The sequence below is a fragment of the Trachurus trachurus genome (genome assembly GCF_905171665.1).
Source record: "Trachurus trachurus genome assembly, chromosome: 21".
NCBI classification, from domain to species: Eukaryota; Metazoa; Chordata; class Actinopteri; order Carangiformes; family Carangidae; genus Trachurus; species Trachurus trachurus.
The window spans coordinates 27575140-27595696 of NC_139899.1; the positions used below are offsets into that span (position 1 = coordinate 27575140).

Consider the following 20557-nt stretch of genomic DNA (forward strand, 5'->3'; position numbering starts at 1 on the left):
GAAAAACACGAGTGGGTTGCCTGGAACGCTACAAAGTCGTAAGTTGTGACTTGAAGCTGTAATTTACGATTTCAAAAGCCTGCCTGGAACGCAGCATTAGCGAAAACGACCGGATCACTCACTTCTGCTTTAATACAAGACTTTTTTATTGTCGCGGAATTTTTCGTTCTGTCGATGGAGAAACTCCTCGTTGTCCCTTTAATGAACACTGTGAGTTTAGATAATCCTAAGAAAAATAAATAGCGTTCAAATTCTTGGGGTATTTAGTCTTTGAATTGTACAAACTATTGCAAATCTTCTTTTGCAGTAAATAAGAAAAATGAATGAATAAATAAATAAAATATAAGATGTGACTGTGTGATCATGTAATTATGCAAGTTGTGGAGATAAATTTGTTCAGGAACAGTTGAGAAACCAGATTTTTCTCAGTCTGTTGCTACAGGAAACGAACGTCCAGAAGTGACTAAAATCTCCAGGATAAATATTGAGATTTCCAAACACAACACAGGCTTCTTTTAGGCCTATACAAGGTTCCTATCCTATCAATTAAAAATGCCTCAAATTCCCAAAAATTACACTGAAAAAAGTTTACAAATTGAAGTGGAGCTCCTCACCGCGGCTGAGTCACTGGACTCTCAGGCTCATCCATCCTGCTCGGGTCCAGAGAAGTTTCCTTTTCTCACCAAGAGTCACCAGGAAGGTTCAGGACCCTCACTTCCACCTCAGTGACTCAGATCTCACAGTCTCTCTGATTCTTCAGCTTCTCCTCTCTTTGCCGACGCTACGACATGATTCCTCTCCCAGCCAAAGCTGAATGACACTTCTCTTCTACCATCAGCTGGTTTTGGTATAAACGGCCCTGGCTTATTTCCAGGGTCAAATGATCTTCCCAGTTTGCTCAGACTTTTACAGCCTTTCCTTCTCCCGAAGTCCCTTCATCATCTTGATAGGATTGTAAATAAAGACTTATCCAAACATCTTTCAGCTCATCCTCACCAACAGCCTCACTCTCTTCCCCACTTCGTGCCCAGTCTGGGCTTTTAATACATGTGCACTCGAGGATTAAAACCCGACCGCTGAGCTCAGCTCCTTCCCCCTCGTACCAAAGAAAATATTCTCAGCCTATCTCTCTCCATGTTTAACCAGCTGCGGTTCCACTGCTTCACTTTCTTTACAGTGTTGTGTTAGTTTGTGGTTTAAATAAAAAGTGACCTGCCCTCCCTGCTCCTTTTCACAACTGTACTCACGAATCAAAGAGTTCACACCACTTTTTTTCTAAAGTTCACTGACACTGTGAGTCCAGCAGAATAATGATAGTTACCCAAGAATGTAGGAAGCTCATGTTTTATATTTAGACGTTTTGAAAAAAATGAATCCTTGGATGTTCAGTGTGGATCTTAATCCAAAGAAAACTTCAAATCCAACTCTCTTTTGTCTTTGACTTAGACCTTTTGTGTATAACTGGAGTTCATAGGGATTCACGTTATTCATATCACATTTTCCCTATCGACAACATTTTCTCTTTTCCTTTCTGGTGAAGAAACTATAACTCACAAATTTCTTCTCTGGGATCAATAAAATATCAGATTCTCCATCTGATGATAAAAAAAATCCCACAAAAGACTAAAATTATTTAATTATTGTGTCTCCAGTCTGATTTTATCTGTCAGTCTGTGGCTCTAATGATGACACAAAAAAAGGCTCAGTGATGTCAACAGGAAGGAGGGTTTAGTGCATTCATTGGGGACTTATTTTGCCATGGATTAATATGTATTCAATACACTAGCATCAGCTAAGTTAGTGTGTGTTGGAATGTGTTTTTGCCTGCATTTGATAAAGGTTTTGCACTTTCAGGTGATGCTGAATTTGCAGCAAAGACTACAGCAGCTAAAAATGTTAATTATATAATCTTTTTGCAAGAAATTTGCAATTGTGGTCTCAATGAAATGAATGAGGAGCAACTAAACTACATGTGTGAGACTGAACATACTGTCAGTTTGTGAAAGAAGCTTTATAAAATGAAAAAAAAAACACAGTAAGTAAAGAAGGAGTCTGTTGACTGAACTCTAAGCATCAGTGCTGTGAGCAGGTGTCCTACCTCAGTTTGGGATCCATCCTTGCAGTCAGGTCACGTTGCTCATCGGCTCCAGTGTCTGGACATGCTCAGCTGCATCCCCTCTGTCTGTCTGTCTGTGTGTATATTTGTGTATCTGTGTGTTGCCAGAGAGAGTCAGCCAGACGTTAAGGCAAAATGTTGAACAGCTGTCTCAAGTGATTGGTGGTTGAAGTGTTTGTTCAGAGGATGAAGTAGTAAAGCAGAGAGACCCTCTTCATTCGCCCCTGATGATCTGCTTGAGATTTCAAGAGCCAAAGAGTCTCTAAAAACTCAACTTCCCTGTTTTAGTTTGTTATAGTTTGTGTTTCTGCTGATTTTACAGATTCTTGTATTGATTGTATATATACATATATTTTTGTCTTCAGTGATAGCAGACATTGCAGAAATTGCTTTTTTCTTTTCTTTTTTTGCAACACTGTATGTAAAGTATTCATTACGATATTAGTAATGGATCTGTTTTTCTTTCTTATCACTTGTTGTCCAATAATCCATTTTTCTGTGGTAACTGGTTAGATAACATGCCGCTGACTCTGAAGCTGTTTACCTAATGTCTGTGTGTGTGTGTGTATATACCTGGAAACTGCTAATCATGTGACCAGGATGTATGAAACTGGCAGAGTTAACAAATCCACCCCTGGTAAACAGAGCAGCTCACGCCCCAGTTGTGTCAGTCAGACACACTCTCCTGCTGTCGAATCAGCCGACAGAGTGGCCTGTCACTTACTGTCACTGATCAACATGACCAGGGTCACATTAATACATGTCCAACCTCATTTCTGATCAAACTAAAGCAAATTTAACACATTTTAATTAGTTTTAGTGTCAAAAAACGATCACATAGTGATAAACTTCCTATTCCTGATATGTGTTATCTTGTGTTTCTAGGAAATGACCTCTGGCCTTTGTGATATAGTTTAAAGAATTAATCAGTCAGTCAGTCAATCAGTCATTAACTAATCTTCATGTAGCTGTGCACTAATAACATGTTTACGTTTGTATTGTGAAAACATGAAATTCATATTACTTGAAGCTTATTATGCCATTATTATCTTTTATCTGTCATTTGTCACATATTATGCAAATTGATTACCTTATCTTTACTTTACAATAATTACCATGATATTACAAATATATTATAAAGTGCTCTCATATTTATCCTACAGGTTATACTCTATTAATTACGTTGTAGTATATTATCCACCTGAAACTCTTTACTTTTATGTTCTGAATTATCTTACTTTCTTCTTCATGTGTGTTCTTTTCTTTGCTAAGAAAAATGACCCGTTATAACGTGAAATAATGTTTTTTTGGCCTAAAGGCTAAACACTTGGGTTAGAGGTTATGTGACTTTTCTTTGAACCCATGTTTTCTTTGATCCAGAGGGTAAATGCCAGAGGGTAAATTGTACAGATTAGATATTGTCTTAATTTATGACCACCCGGGTCAGGTACATTCTTCTCTTTGGAGAAGGTGGAGTTTTGGAGTTAGGAACGTATATAAGGTTAGGGCTTTGGGTCGGCGGTGATATCAACAAATCAATATACCACAACATTAAAGTTACATTCTACTGACTTAAACTGCAATCCTAAAGCCAAGTATAACAGTCACCATCAGACTCTAATACGATTGAAAAGAGAACATGACATTTATTTTTTTCACAGTGACTGAAGCATAAGTGCATTTACAAAAACATAATTTCAATTGGTTCAGTTTTCTGTATATGAAAGACTAACCTGAAATAATTCTAAGACCACAGAGTTAAGAACAAGTATTTTTTAGTAAGTAACACATCTTGGAAAAAAAAAAAGATATTCAGTTTAAAAGTCAACATCAGTTTGCTGCTGTTTTGCAAACGCACACGATACAGTTCAACACAGCTTTCCAGCAGTTTTCTATTGGCGACCACCTGGGAATAAAGAGCTCCATGTACAGCACGTTAGTGGAGCTCACAGAGGAGGGTCAAAGAGTTTCTGCTTCCATTTTTTTCTTCTTATATTTTTCCTCTACTCTGGGACCGAAACCCATAACTTCTTGGCCAGAAGTTATGGGTTGCCACATCCTGCCCTGCCACCTCACAATCTTGTTCTACGTTATCTTGTTTCCTTCAGTCTTGAAGCGACGGCCTCTAAAAAATATCTGTAAAAGAAGAAATGAGAAAATGAACATGAAGAGAGGAAACTCTGAAACCTGGTTGAACTTCTCTAACTATATTGTGACTAAAGTCTAATTTTAACCAACGTCATGTCAAATCAAGATGCCTGTTCTTTAGAGGTGACGAAATCTATAATTTGTCCAATATTTACACTGTTTGCAGACAGACGACAAGCATTAAAACACAGAGTCTACAGCTACAGACTGTTTCATCAAGGCTGAAACTCAAAGCCATGTTCACATCATATCAGAGGAACCAGACAAACTTCGATAAAGGTGTTCACACTATTGGACTGCCATGGACACGGTCTTAAGCCTAACATGTCATTAGGGATTACACAGTAACTGTTGAGTTTTCCTGGTCCTTAAGGCCATATACATCAGGTAAAATGATCAAAAGCTCAGGAGTTACTTATGGACATTGTGTTGAGGTTGTTTCCTCAAAACTGAAGTTTTCCAAAGTCAAAGAACTTCAAGTTTTTGAATTTGACATTATCAAACTCAGACATGTCAGGCTAGAAGAGTTTTTTTTCTAAGCAATATCAAAGCAGCTAGACAAACAACTAAACAAACTTAACTAAAACAATCATCTCCTGTGACATCACATTTATTCCCAAGGCATATCACTTCAGACATTAATGATGAGTGAAGACATTTTGTCTTCAGCCATCATTAACATGTTGATGGACAAATATCTCCTGATGTCAACAGACTCTACAACCAGAGATGGGTGGAAATGGTACCACATTGGATTCACTGCTTGTTGAGGCCAGTGTAGCCCATTTTAAGGATTGTATAGTATTGTTACAAGATTTTTTTTGGGATTATAAACCAGGCACACACACAGACATTTTTGAAAGGTGTCTTATAAATAGAGATGCTGTGATCATGGGTACCAGTTCCCCCTTTGGAGAACGTACAGAAGAACCACTACAGGCGGCAACAAGACCTTGGGGCTTGAAGGAAAAGTGAAGATGCAAGCTCAGACAGGCAACCAGCAGCAGAATTATCTTGGGTTTCCTACCTGAGGTGTGTTGACTAAGAGGTGCTGGTGGCGTGGTGGTTTCAAAGGAAGGTACTGCAGTATGGAGACATTGGCTGATTGAAGAAAGGGTGTATGTTTTGGAGAAAGTGTGGAGAGTTGGAGCTGATAGGTGGGAGGTTCAGACGAGGTTTTGGAAGGTTTGCTTGGCTGTTCGGTAGGATGACAGGAATTTGGTAGAGGCACAGGAACTGATAGATACTGAAGCTGGGGTGGATGTTTGAGGATTAGATGGCACAAGCAGGAGGTTTTAGGGGACGATCCAAAGCATTTGGCTGGAAGGTTTAGGAGAAGGTTTCAGTTTGCTTTATTAAAGGGCAGATGGTTTTAGAGAAAGCCTTTGATGATTCTGCAGGAGGTACCTCAGGGGAGCATGATTAATTTTGCTTCAGAGGAGAGTTTTATAGAAGGAGTAAGAACCTTGGTAAGAGCCCGCTGTTCCACATGAGGTGGCTGAACATGTGTTTGGCTTATTACAAAGGAGCAGAGGATTTTAGAAGAGATGGTTAGTTGCTCTTAAGGTTGTAGGTTGATCTCGGAGAAGCAGAGGGTTTCAGATGAGGGGTATAAAAAGTGCAGCTGGAAGGACCAGGGAGAAAACTGGAACCAGACAATGTCACAGGAAGAGAAGAAAGACCTTCACTGTCTTCAGGAGAATGGAGACTTGGATGAAGAAGAGTTTTGGAAACATTAGCGGTGACAGGTGGAGGGAGGAGCATAGAATCGCCAGAAGCAGCAGGAAGCTTTCGAGGATTTGAAGGCAGATAACCAGAGGGTTGAGAGAAAGAGCAAAAAGGGATGGATGGAGGGGGGTTGGAGTTAGGAGTACAGTGCATCAATACCTGCAGGAGTGAGGACCAGCGCTTGAAGGAGGTCAGATAAAGAAACAATCCCTCTCACCACATCGTCCTTGTCAACCAACACCAAACGATGCACCTGATGAGATAAAACCACAGCATTTACGACAGAACAACCGTCACTATATACAAAATATATCACATACTGTAGGTTTTAGACAGTGGGAACATCCTAACCTAAACCAAACCTTCATAAGGACATATCCCAGTAATGCATGTGTAATACCTCAGCCTTTGCAATGCGGTCAATGATGGTCTCCAGAGTTTCATAAGGATAACACTTGAGGACTCCTTCCACACAGCAAGCTCTGGAGGTGATGGCCTCACGCATTGTCATGTTTAGGTTGTTGTAGTTTTTCTGGGCTGCGAGGTTCTGAATCATTGATAAAAAACAAACAAACAGTTATTAGTCATACTGTGATCTTCCTGGACCACTTTTCTATAGGTGCAAACAGATATTGTATTTCCTGACTGTAGTTCTAGATATCAATTATGCTGTGCCACCCAAAGTGGCCATATTGACGTTATTGTGCCAAAACACAAAACTGAAGGCAACAATTACTTTACAGAGGGATTGATGATTTAAAATTGCACTCTCACTATTGTTGGTTTTGTAGCAATAGCAAAACTTACAAATGACTCTTTTAAGCTAGATTTAACAAGAATAACAACATTTACATTTTGCTGTTACAGTGAAGAAAATTGGTGTGAATTGTACGTACAATGACATCAAACCTGGAGTAGAGCGCCACCACTTTACCTACAGAGAAAGACGCACAGACCAGAGATGATACAGATGGACAGACATTAGAGGTACAGTATGTACCGTCAACTATTGTGTCTATCTAAAGACATCCACTCTCCACTAACTGATGAAGTGAAAGTGAAATGTTCACTTTCAGGTTTTATGGCTAAAGTTAGAGGACTTTTACAAACAGGACTCTGAAACCAGCAAATAACAACGTAATGTAGAACTACCTTGATCACTGACTACAGGCAGAGCCGACACTCTTCTCTCTACAAAAACGGTCAGAGCGTCATATACAGTGGCTGATTCATGGACTGTTGCGATCTGTTTAAAGGTACCGATCCCGACTTCACTGATCCGCTTCTGAAGAAACCTGGGTTTAGGAATCATGGATCCCTGGAGGAGAAGAAAATACAAGGATGTGATTGAACTCAAACTGTGTAATGAAGATCCTTTTCAGATGGAGTCGGAACATTAAGAAACTGGCTTTAAATTTACAAAGATGTGGAGGAACTTGAGGATGCGTTTGTGAGTGAGGATGTGGAGGACGTTCCCCGATGCCGGGTCGATGACTGGAAGCCGGTGGATCTTATTCTTCAGCAGGGAGTAGATGGCATCGAACAGACTGAGGAGATGACAACAGCTGTGATTAGGAACAGTCACACCTGAGGACTGTCACATGGAAAAAAGCAAGACACATTACAGGTTTTCAATGGTTCTGCCTTACTCTCTGTTCAGGTTCGGCAGATTGTCGTCCTGTAAAAAAACAACCATTAGGTCATTTGTGCAGCAGCTCTCTCGCAGCTTACTCTCTGTTGTTAGGCGACATCTGGTGGTCACCGTGATAGGACAGGAGCAAAAGTACTGTAAAAGTGTGGTGGTTTGTTTTACTACAGAGCGTTAAAGGAGGTTGGGGTGAATGAATGGCTCAATAAAACACCAAACCTTAACCCCTTTATGTTGGTTCTATTCTCCAGTGCTGTTCGACCATAACCAAGTGGTTTTCTTGCAACCACCAAACCAAGACCTGACTGTCATTATAGTACCTATGGCAATGAAAGTAAGACGGCCATTGTTTGTACAGTTTGCATACTTATTATTGTAACAATGAAAACCCAAAGTCTTGGGCATCTGCTGCTTTGAAAGGGTTAAAAACCCAACAGAGATTGTTGTGTTTGAAATATGGCAGTTACCACTGTTGGCAGGACGACCACAACACAAAACACAAAACTGGTTCAACTAGTTATTAAATCCACCACAGTGTCAGTGTCTGATGGGACATGACCCTCATGGAAACCAGAGCCACTGTATGATCTCATAAGAGCTGCAGCTGCTGTGTTGCTTAAAACAGGACATTACACAATAAATTAAAGATAATAAACAATAAAACACTGCATTATTTATAGTGTCTTCACCTGGAGTCAGGAGCGATGCTGATCAGGCTGTTGAAGGAATACTGCAGATAGATCTCTGCAAAAAGAGAGAGAAACACAACTTACTAATAATATCAATTGAAGAATGATGAATTTAAATAAATTTAGAGGTTTTACTAAGATTTTAATTATGACATGTTTTGTTGTTCAGACCTCTCCATGTCTCTATCTTGTGCTCCTCCAGCTCATAGATCTGAACCTGTGGACATAGCAAACATCTCAGATCCAGTATCATCATCAGTGAACATTCAGCAATATGATTTTTTTAATTGCTAATTTGATGCTTTTGTCTGTTTTTCTGGATGGTGTCACTGCTGCTTTCCTACTTGCTCTCAGTGTTTCATCTAAAGGTCAGAGGTCACAGTAGGATTCAGAAGCAGAGCTCACCAGAGGAGACTTGTAGTAACGATGGAGGATGTTGATGAAGTCAGTGATGGTCAACATACCTGCAGACACACAGACACAGTGACGAGGAGTTATTCATGTCTGACAAAGGTTCTTCTTCATAACGCGAAAAGGTTTTCGCTTGAAGCTTGAATCAAGATAAAATTAGTTCTCAGATTTGTTACAGTTTTTCATTTAACGGAGAAGAACAGGTGTGGGTTTTGCAGGATCTTTGGTTCATTTGCAGGTTTTTTCTTTACTCAGCACCTGGACAGATGTGCGCAGCTTCTAAAGGTTGTAAGTTGTGCAGATTTATTTGGTGACGAGCAGAGAATGAAGGGACCTGGTCTAAATGTCATGAAGATCAGCTCCGCGTGTTAAGTGACCGTGTTTGTAACGCAACACTAATGTTATGTGGTCGAGCTGCTTTCATCTAAATGTTAGAGCTCAAACTGGGCCAGCATCATATGAAACCACTGGTCCACCGCGACGAAACCTGAGCCCTCAGACCTGAGCTCCAGCAGGAAGGAGCCCAGCGCGACATTTTCAGCTTTTACATCTTTCGTATCATCTGCCTCGACCACATTGGACTACGTTGAAGCACTTATTTATACCTACCTGCACTTTAGAAAAATACTGCACTGTTGTTTCAGTGATTTTTGGATCGGTGATGTTTCTCTGGTTGATTTTCTTCTTGTAGGCATCCAGCCTAAAATTTAATTTACCTCACAGGCCCTAAATGATCCATTCTGACACATTACATTCATTATTTGTTATTGCAACAGAAAACAAAAGAAGGTTTTATTGGCTTCTTGTTTTAGCTCTGTTGCCTTTTACGACCTGTCTTGAAAAGTGAGCTGTAAATAAATATATTATTAAAATGAATAAATAAATACTGTCTCATTCAGGCATGGCTTGATTTAGAGTATATTATTATTATATTTAGATTATACTGAAACATACTTCTCATGGTTTCTAGAATTGCACATCACAGGAATGATGCATGTGCTCTTAGAAACTTGAGATGAACCAGGAAGTGGAAGTCCAAAACATGTACAGTCAGTCTGTTGATTAAAGGGATAGTTCACCCAAAATTGAAATTTCACTCATTATCTACTCACCCTCATGTCGACTAAGGGCTGGGAGAAGTTTCAGAGTTATCCGTGGCTTCTCTGAGTTACAGGGGGTCTCGGCGTAGCAGTGCATGTCCATATAACGGTTGCAAATGGATACCAACTGTCTTCGTAACAAACAGACACACCAAAAAACATGGAGGACTCTGAAACTTCTCCCAGCCCTTAGTCGACATGAGGGTGAGTAGATAATGAGTGAAATTTCAATTCTGGGTGAACTATCCCTTTAAAAACATTAAAACCAAATGAAATATTCTTGCTTCAATAATAAAAAAAAATGTGTCAGACAAAGCTGTAACATTAGGGCTGAGCAGGCAGTCCAATGTAACATCTTCCAGTCACCAGTGGGGGGCGCTCCAGTGCAAAAAGCTACATGATCACTGACCCTGTGGAGTCCACACCCGTAGATCATTTACATTCACCTGTTGTAACATGCATAACATAAAAACATCTGATAAGTGTGTATGCATATAAGAGACACAGATGTGGACAGGCGTTGATGGCTCACCAACAAAACACTTCAGCTTGTTGTCCCACAACGGTGCCGCCCTCACGCCGTTAGCCACCAGAGCAAAGAAAGCCTTCTTCACCTGACAAAACACACACACACAGAGTTTTCCATCGTTTTTGGTTGGTTTTTATGCAGTTTGTGTAAAAGTCAAAAGCAGAGGCGGTCCTGGCTAGTTTTACGCCCTGGGCAAAACCATCCCTTGGTGCCCCCCCCCCCCCCCCCCAAAAAAAAAAAAAAAACCCCACCAACAAACAAACACAAGAATATATTATAATCAGTGTTGGGGGGGGGGTTCTTTTCAAATGTATTCCCCCACAGATTACTGATTACATGTCCCAAAATCTGTAATCTGTAATGCATTTCGATTACTCAAGTAAATTAATACTAATAGTACTTTCTGGATTACTTTTAGCGTATTTCAAAATCACCTGCCTGAGCGCCTTTAACACTGAATTTGATCTTACACATGATCTTAGGCTACCGTGGCTCCTTTAAATTAAATCATCAATAAATGTGTTTGAATTTGTCAAACCACAGTTTAATTTGTTATTGATCATCCAGCCATATTTAAATGATTTTTTAAAATAACCAATCACATAAAAGTATAGGCTTAGGCTATATTAAAACTGAGCAGCTTGACTACCTCTGAACCTCTAAAAAAATACACAATTTAAAATAGTTTTTGTTTGTGAGTGTAGGGCCAGCAACATGATGATATTTTGAATATAAAGTAATGACAGGAAGGAACCACTGTTCCATCTGTAGGCTAAACTAAAAATGTGCTTAAACCATAAACTTTATAAAGAACTCACTTCTCTGCTGAAGTCGGTGTGGTTTTGGAAACAGCGTGACGTTGCTCATTAGAAACATCATGACAGTCCAGGATCCTTTTTAACACATGATCCTGTCGCAGTTCATTCGTGTTGTTTACCAGAGACCGGACATTGAAGAGGAAGAAGAGGAATATTGCTGGGCATCCCGATAGCAACATTACCAAAATGAAGCCAACTTCAGGGCGAGGAGTTTAGCGCTTAACCCTCCTTTCTTTCCCCGCATGAGAGCCCTCTGGGCCGGCGGAGCATCCGACGTGAGACCTCAGCAGTCGCGAGTTGATCCCCCCCGCCCCCGTCCCCCCTCTCCTCTCCTGACACACACACAACCTGTAGTAGGCCTATGACTCTCAGCAGCAAGTTGACGTGACATAGGGGCGCCCCAGCGACCACTCCACTAACTTGACGGCGAGTTTTGTTTTGTCTTTTTTTTTTTTTTTTTTTTTTTGGAGAGCGCTCGTGCGCCCTCACAAAGATTGCGCCCTGGGCGGTCGCCCATATTGCCCATAGCTAAAACCGGCCCTGGTCAAAAGTATTTGTGTTTTTTTGAGGGTTCGTTAGCTGCACACCTGCAGCGTCGTGTCAAAGATGACCAGTTTGGAGCTGGTGGGGATGGCGTCGTAGCAGCAGTGACTCTTCATGAAGTTCATGTATATGAAGGCGTCGGGGTCGGTGCCCGCAGGAGGCGTGAGAGCGTGTGTCACCTGTGCAAGGCCACCTGGAAACAAACAATAATCAATAAAACAACATGACAGGAGATGAAACCATCGGAAACTATCTGGATAAATGTCGGTATAGCTCCTCGTTACCTCTGGTCTTCATTGAGAGAACATCTTCCTCCTCATCGTCGTCCTGGTCCATCTCAAATAACGGGATCTGGGGCAGGAAGTGGATGAGACTGAATACCTGTCCTCTGTGATTTAAAGCACTTGCAGCTAAATAAGTGTGACCTGTGCTCTGGCAGACGTGGGACGTGGAGCTGGAACAGGCTGCGTTGACAACATTTGTTGTGGAAGCAGCTGCGAGGAGTGTGTGTGTAGGCCAAGAACTGGCCAGTGGGGTGGTTACCAACAGTAATTAAGATGTTAGAGATGGTTGGACTTCACACACGGTGGGTTAAATTTGACCTGAAGCGCACAGAGAGCTCACGACCCGACACAAGCGTGGAGTGAGGTGAGAACATTCTGTGTGGATCACAACTTTTCTGACATGAATCTGAACCTTGCAGAGGTCGGCCCAGCTACTATATCCAGCAGGCTGCATTCGCTGACCTAACTACCTGGAAGTGTCACCATCAGTCACACAGAAGCAGCTCTATAGTTGAAGCCTCTTTCTAGGGATGAAAAAAACAAACGTCTCAAAGTTCAAACTCTGTCCTTGATCGAGTCATATGATGAGCAGCAGGACAATAAAATATATCCGCAGAGATTCCACAGTAGCTCCTAATAAAAACCTGCATGGGCTCAGACTTTATCAACACGGCGTTTCAAACAGATCCAGGTTCACATTTGGTTTTTGGCAAAGGACAAACTTCTTGAGATCGTAAAATATGAGCGTAGCTGGACGTAAGTCAGTAACAGAAGTGGCTGATTAAATAGTAACAAAATGAAAATCTAGGTTTCAGTGGCTCTGTTGACAACTCACAGCTTAACAGCTACAGAATTAGTATCAGCGCCTCCACACACACTCTTGTTTGGACGCCACACACTGATATCCAGGCAGCAGACCCACACATGGTTGAGCTGTATGACCGATCAATGAGGTAACGCTCACTATAGCATGTTATAATGATAAATTATTGGCTTTTACTGTAGTTCAGTGTAAAATTGTCAAAGAGTTGAGTTTAGTGATTTAAAGCTACTAAACTTTAAATTCAACAATGAGTGAGTAGAAATGGGATTTCATAATTAAGCTTCACATCACCTCACTTTTAATTTGCAAATATCAATTTTTATTTATTTTTTGAAGCTCGAGGTCTGTGACATCAGAGTCAGAGTCTCCATGTTCACAGCCTCGGTAATAACATCGGCGATTAAGTTTCATCTTCCTGTGTATAAGTTACAAAGTCTAATGTGAACAATAACCAAATCTATAAAAACAAAATACAGATTATAAAACGGTTTAAATTTTTATAGCATCCACATAGAGGGGTGTGGTGATTATTTACTTTATTTGTTTTATAACAAATGCAACATGCAGCATGCAGAATTTTTCCTGCTTGACTTTGCAGCATCAGTGCAACTTCCTCAGTGCTGATTGTGATCTGGTTGTTTTTCTGTCAGTTTATTCATGTAAACATGCAAAAAGGTTGTGAATGTGCTTCATTATAGAAGTTGAGTATTAGTACGCTGAGCAGATGACGAACTTAAGATGCAAAGATGCAAAGAGCTGGGCTTCAGGACAAGAACTGTAAACGTAGACCGAGTGTTTCGTTCTTTCCAGCTGCTCAGTTACAAAATCAAATCCCAACACAGAGAAGTTAGTCACCCAGCAGAGCAGAGGTGCACAGAGCTTTTGCAGCTTTTACCTCAGGAAGAGGCTCCATGGCCGGGGAGGAGGAGCACGACGTCAGCCTCTGTGGGACCAGAGCAACCGGAGAAGATCTGGGCATCAAAACCAAAGAGTGTGACGCTCCAGCACAATGTCCGCCTGAAACATCTGTGAAGACCTGCGACCATGTCAGAGGAAGAAGTGATGGAAGAGTCCACGCATGGCGAAGGAGTGGAAGCGCAGAGAAGAAGAAACAAAAGAGACAAAAGGCAGAGGAGAGAAGCTCCACCGGCCAGCTCCAGACAGCTGGGTCTGGATGTCTGGGAAAGACTGAGGTCTAAATCTGGACTAAAGGGTGAGAGGCCTGTGGTATTCACAGAGAGAGGGAGAGTGGGAGGGGAAACATGTACAGGGGGTGGGGGAGCTGAGAGGTGGGTGAGGGGGGGGGGGGGGGGGGGGGGGGGGCTGGAAACAAGACAGAGGCCCGGTATGTTTGTACGGTGGCAAATTCACAAGAACGTAGAATATCTTCTTGAGACACCACATCACGGAGGTACAGTATGAGCTGGAAGAAATATAAGAGAGTGGTAAGATGTTTAATGCGCATGATATGAAGTTAATGAGCTACGATATGCTAACACACTGAAACATTCCTAAAGACACTTTACAAATTATTCTATTGGACTCAAGGTAAAATAAAGGTGATTTAAAGCAGAAGTGAGTGATATATTTGTGTTAATATAAGTCTTAAATAGTTATATCTTCCGACAGCAATCACTTACATAGAGTGTTTGGACTGAAACACGGGTCTCCCAGTCCCTCTGCTCTGCTCTGAGCCGAAGAGAAAACATTTATCGTATCCTACAGTTTTTATCCAATGAGGAGAGAGAACGGCATGCAGGGCTGTGTGTGCAGCCAAGGAACGCCGTGAATGTGGTGACGTAGCGACGAGGACTGTTATGGTGCGTTCAAGGAAACTCGTATTTTTCCGACCGTGAAGTCGTACCAGTTCGATCTGGTACGAGTTCACCGGTCGGAAGTTACGAGTGGCCGTTATAGTGACTTTCACCGGTAAAACAGGTCGGAAAAACACGAGTGGGTTGCCTGGAACGCTACAAAGTCGTAAGTTGTGACTTGAAGCTGTAATTTACGATTTCAAAAGCCTGCCTGGAACGCAGCATTAGCGAAAACGACCGGATCACTCACTTCTGCTTTAACTCACCTTATTAAACTAAAAGCAATAATTTCATTGTGTGGTCCAAAACATATATTGAAAAAATAAATCCAGTAGCTACGGTGGGTTCACATCCAACTAAAATGCATATTTGGTTGCACCTTTGCTAAACAACGACAAAAAACCCCACTCTTTCTTTTTAAATTTGCAATAACTTGTTTTTATTTTGGCCACTTGTAACATAAAATGTGACAAATTATCTAATAATCCCACATTGTTGTTGTGGCTAATTAGCAACACATCCAGCAGACAGAGGGAAATATTGTTATTAATCAATTATTGAATTTGTCTTTTTCAACATAGGCTACAAAGGACATAAACTCAGTATTTACTCTAATAAACTTAAAGGGATAGTTCAACATTTCAACAACCAAGAAATCCCATGAGCCTCCGTAGCGTAGCTCTGAGCAGCTCGCGGCTCTGCTCCACCGTTCTAAAAACAGCTTGCACCAACAATTAAAGGTCACAAACCTACTCCTAAAAGTATAGGGATTATGGCGATGGGCCAATTTGCCAAAATGTTGAACTATCCCTTTAAACTTTGAAACTTTAGCAGCTAAATGCCTCACTAGCTAGTTGCTAACATTCTCTTGTCGGCCAGAAACAGCGATTTCTGAAGGAAAAGTAAAGTGGGACTGATACACACCTTTGCGGCCTTTGCGGACAGGTGCGTTGGAGCACCGAGTCCATGTAAGGAAGAAAAAAGTTGGCCGCGCACACTTGCAAAAAACTTTAATATGAAAAAAAAACACACGCTTCGGTCCTCAGGCCTTTGTCAAGCAGAGATTGGATTTGATTGAGATTAAACCAAAACAATGATCTGAAATAAGCTAAAATACCGAGAGGCGCTGCGGAGCCATGCACAGTTTTAATTGATAGACCTAATTCTGATCCATTGTTAATTGAAGAGAGAGAGACATTGCAGCTTTAAGAGTTTGCCAATCCTACTGGGAGACGTTCAAGTTTCATTGGCCGCTACATGTCAAACTATTTATAGGCACTGAACTCTAGTAGAGATCCCCTCCTTCTCACAGCTGAGTTCATATGCAGCAATTCACTAAAATACCAATCAGATAACATTTTGAAAAAAACATGGTTAAAATGTACTTTTATAAACCTTTAAAACAAACAAACAAACATCATATTTAAGTTTAGTTGTGTTACTACCTAACTCCAACAGGACATTCTCTGTCAAGACGAAGTTGTGCAAAAATACAAATTAACAATGAAAATGCTTTGAATATTACACAGAGCAAATCTCAGTTAAGTCGCCTCTTTCTTGTTGATGCTGAGAACCTCTGGCCAAAACTCTTCACTGTTTCCAGATGTTTGACCTCAACTCAAGCCAGAAGACGGAGAGAGCGCACTAATAATAAATGCAGTTATCCAAACAAGCCTGTTCCTGCTGCTGCTGCTGAGAGACGGGAGCTCAGATATTAATAGTTTAGAGTCCTGACACACATTCACAGCAGCAGCACAGTCTGGATTCTGTGTCTAAACTCCTGCAGAGCTTCCAACAAGTCTGTCCACAGCAGAGTGTGTTAGTGTACAGTGAGTGTATGAACAATGTGGGTTGTTGCATAAATTGGCCCCAAACACATGCAAAGACACAAACGTGCTGCAAATTCTTCTTCAATGCATGAGAGCACGCATGTTACCAGGGGAGGGTAACAAGTGAGGAAGCTGCAGACACTTGTTCAGCGTGGTGACCTTTGAAGGCATCGGATAACAAGTTTGTCTGAGCAGATTCAACACACTTTTCTTTTTGGCCTCAATTCCCTTACAGGGAGAGAGAGTGATACGATGTAAAAGGTCACAGGTTGGCTTTGAAACCGGGCGGCTGGAGTTACGCCTTCAAGATATTTTCTGAATGTGCAGCACTTTTGTTTATTTGCTTAAAGCAGAAGTAAGCGATCCGGTCATTTTGGCTAATGCTGCGTTCCAGGCAGGCTTTTGAAACCGTAAGTTACGGCTTCAAGTCACGACTTACGACTTTGTAGCGTTCCAGGCAACCCGTAACTCGTGTTTTTCTGACCTGTTGCCTGTGAAAGTCACTATAACGGCCACTCGTGTTTTTCCGACCCGTGAACTCGTACCAGATCGAACTAGTACGACTTCACAGGTCGGAAAAACACGAGTTACGGGTTGCCTTGAACGCACCATAACTTCTTGTCAGCCGATGGAGTTAGCAGCCCCCGCCCTCGTCATGGATCTATTGGTCCTCGTCCCTACGTCACCACATTCACGCGCATCCCTTGGCTGCACACACAGAGAGGACCGCCCCTTTATGCCGTTCTCTCTCCTCATTAGATAAAGCTTGTAGGATACAAGGAAAGTTTTCTCCTCGGCTCAGAGCAGAGCAGAGTGACTGACAGACCCGCGTTTCAGACTAAACACTCTATGTAAGTGATTGCCGTCGGAAGATATAACTATTTAAGACTTATAATAATAATAATTATATTAACACAAAAATTCCGCTTACTTCTGCTTTAATATGTTTTCTTAAGCTGCAGTGTGTTGATCTCTCTGGGCCACCGTAGTTGTAGCTTCATGCCTGGCGAACTGCTGAAATTTGAACTTTTACACCACTTTAATGTCACTGTGTCGCAACATGTGAAAATGTTTTAAATGAAGCAATAATGTGTGACTGTATTAGACGACTGCCATTAGCCTGATGCTGTTAACAGACAAGCACCACAGTTTTCCTAGTAAATAAAGTTCCAGATTTTAACAATATTTTGTTTTAATGCAGATAAAAGCAAACACAAGGTCCAATCATGTGGCAAATTATTTTACATATAGTAAAAAAAATTTAATTCTTGCTTTTTTTTCCACTTCAAGTCCAGGACAGGTTTTATATTTCATGTCAAAACACAGAATTTTTGGTAACAACTTCACTCCAAAACTTTCATGACAGAGGAGCAGCTGAAGAAGCTAAAACCTCTTTTTGATTGCAGTCAATCGTGGAGAAAGTTATTTTATGGCAACGTTTGTACTTTTCAGAGGCTAGCTGGAAATGAATAACTGATCAATAGAAACGTTTGGGTGAAACGTCTGCAGTAAAGGAACATCTTGTTGACAAAACACAACGATCCATCATGACATGAGACATGCACCTCAAATAACTTTTATTTTTTGAAATAGTCATCCTGAGCAACTTATACAGCCCTTTCTCATAGAAATCTTATAATAGTCATGTTAGTAAAAATATCTCCCGATTACTTAGAACATTTCAATAATATTAACAACATCTTCAAATGCAGTGTATTATCTCATGTTATAATGGAAAAAAAAAACTCTGTAAAGCAGCCAACAAACATGACGGTGGTGGTTGTAGTGTCACTTCTTTTACAACATTAAGACTCAAGTACGACTGATAAGAGCTGAAAATTAACATGGTCAATCAGTAGTTACATTTTATTTATATAGCACCTCTATGAGCAGATGCCACAAAGTGAGAGGATATAAAAATATAAATAATGGGTCTTTAAAATGCTTTTTGAAAGGTTTCTGTGTCCAAAGGAAGAGATCTCCAAAGTTTAGTCTGGACCGAGGGACAACGAATAATCCCTGATCAGAGGAACTTTGACTTGCTTCACATGGCTCCAGCCTCTTTAAATGAGGGCAGGGGCAAGACTCTCAACGGGAATCTAAAACTGGATACTGAGTTTGTGGTAAGAAATCTGGAGAGGAGTTTAACAAGACTTTTTGAGAACTTAATGAGAAGCTTGCAGGGACGATTTATAAAAACAAGTGAAAAAGAGTTACAGAAATTGAGCCCCACACCTGCACAGCTGTGTCAGCCATTGGTCAATGTTCCTGTGTTCAGCAATATTTATGAACGTAAAGAAACACTTGGATTAAGGTCAGAAGAGGTCCCTTTTGGACTAAAGGTAAAAAGTACTCAGCCTTAGACAGTCACCAACCATCCAGTCTTTTAAAGACCTGAGGTAACAAGACAGATGTGAAACAATGTAGGGCTTCTATGAAATGTATAATTGAACATCGTCTGCATAATATCGATGGGCGATAACATATCTACTAAAGAGCAAGCAAGTACAACCCAAACAGAAGGGTACCCAGGACAGAACCATGGGGAACACCACAGACCAGAGACTCAGATAATGAGAGTCATGACTTTTTTTTTCATATTAAAAGGTGTCAAACGGGATTTTGATAAAAGGTTTGGAAAGTAAAGCTTCCTTCACCATGTTATTCTAATAACTTAAAAGGTTAATTTCGACAATAATGGCGAACTTGGAGATGGTTTGACTTCCAAAGAAAGGTTTCGGTTTTGTTTAGAATAGCTGATACTGTTGTTCATCCAAGGGAAGTAGTCAAATCACTACTTTGCTGTAGAAAAATGGTTAGTTTGCAAGTTTAATGTTGATGACTGACTACAGAATAAGACAAGTTTTGATTTAGTTGTGGGTGTATATTTATTTCCTCAAATCATGAATAAAACAAGAATATACAAAACTACCCGTAATGGCCTGTTGGTGTTGGCTTCCTAATGGTGGACTAGCGGTGCAAGGCTAATACTGTGTGAGGCCCAGTTCAGACAGAGAAATGCAGGGTTGTGTTCACAAGTGATGAATAATGTGATGAGACTAATTTATAATATAATGGTAATAAATGAACTGTTCAGGAATGATCAGTAGTTGCAGCTCTGTTTGAAACTCAGATTGATGCTTCTCTGTGTGAATGGGCCCCTGGTGTTGCCTTGTGTAGCTCCACACATATCAGGTTACCTTCAGACGCCACCTTTAGCTTCCACATCACTACCTGTATCACATAAATGCAATGATTATTTTTAAATAAGCATTTTAATACATTTATATTCTTTTTTCCCCTTCTATCCCATATACAATAATGAGGTGTTAATAAAAGTTCCTTGAAGTTATAAATGTGCGCTACATACTGACACTGCACAGCAGTCTGTTAGTAAATTGCATATTAAAACTTTTAACTGTAAACAGGTTAGCTTCCACACGCCTTTAACTTCTGACAGCAGGAATGACTCAATATAATGACACTTCAAATCATCTCCATGGTTGCAGGCATTGTTGTGACTCTGGAGGATGTCATATGTTCACACAAGGGAGAGTGTCCTCACAGTGGATGTATTGTATTTCCTTTTTTCCTGAGGATGCAGTAAGAACTCCTGGAAGTTTTGCTATTGCTACACAGCTAATATTAGCGTAAACAGCTGTTTGCTTAGTTACCAGTCTTGGAAAGAGCAAGTCAACAAGTCATAATGTGCTTTCAGAGAAGTGCTACTTGTTCAGGTCAGGCCTGGAAGCTGCACTTTCTCAGAAAAGGACGAGACAGTTGGGCAGTTCAAAAGCTAGCTGGTTAGCATGCTAGCTTCAGTTTGCAAAGAAGTGTGAAATACAAGTCAAACCAGCTGCAAACAGCTGTTGGCCTGTAAAGGCATGACATTTGAAGCCAAACTTGTACCCCACCCTCTAGAATTTGTCAACAGCTATTCATGCTAATGCTAGTTTGGTAGCAATAGCAAAACCTACCAATTCTAACACCAAACATCAAACCAGGATCAATTCTGCTGCTAACTGTCACATTGTGATGTTAATATGATCTTTTTTCCCCCACTAACATGCATGTCAG

The 20557-nt window shown here is 40.8% G+C and overlaps 1 protein-coding gene across 1 annotated transcript; it reads right to left on the minus strand.

The window, feature by feature from the left end:
• Positions 1-3729: 3729 nt before the first annotated feature.
• Positions 3730-14053, minus strand: prkag3b (protein kinase, AMP-activated, gamma 3b non-catalytic subunit). The gene is given in 14 exon segments (XM_083997076.1): positions 3730-4252; positions 5292-6245; positions 6393-6539; positions 6889-6926; positions 7145-7310; positions 7413-7539; positions 8330-8384; positions 8501-8546; positions 8735-8793; positions 10373-10454; positions 11775-11923; positions 12015-12081; positions 13733-13852; positions 13854-14053. Coding segments are annotated over 13 exon segments (1203 nt in total). The 5' UTR covers positions 13884-14053; the 3' UTR covers positions 3730-4252; positions 5292-6128.
• Between the last annotated feature and the right edge of the window lie 6504 nt (positions 14054-20557).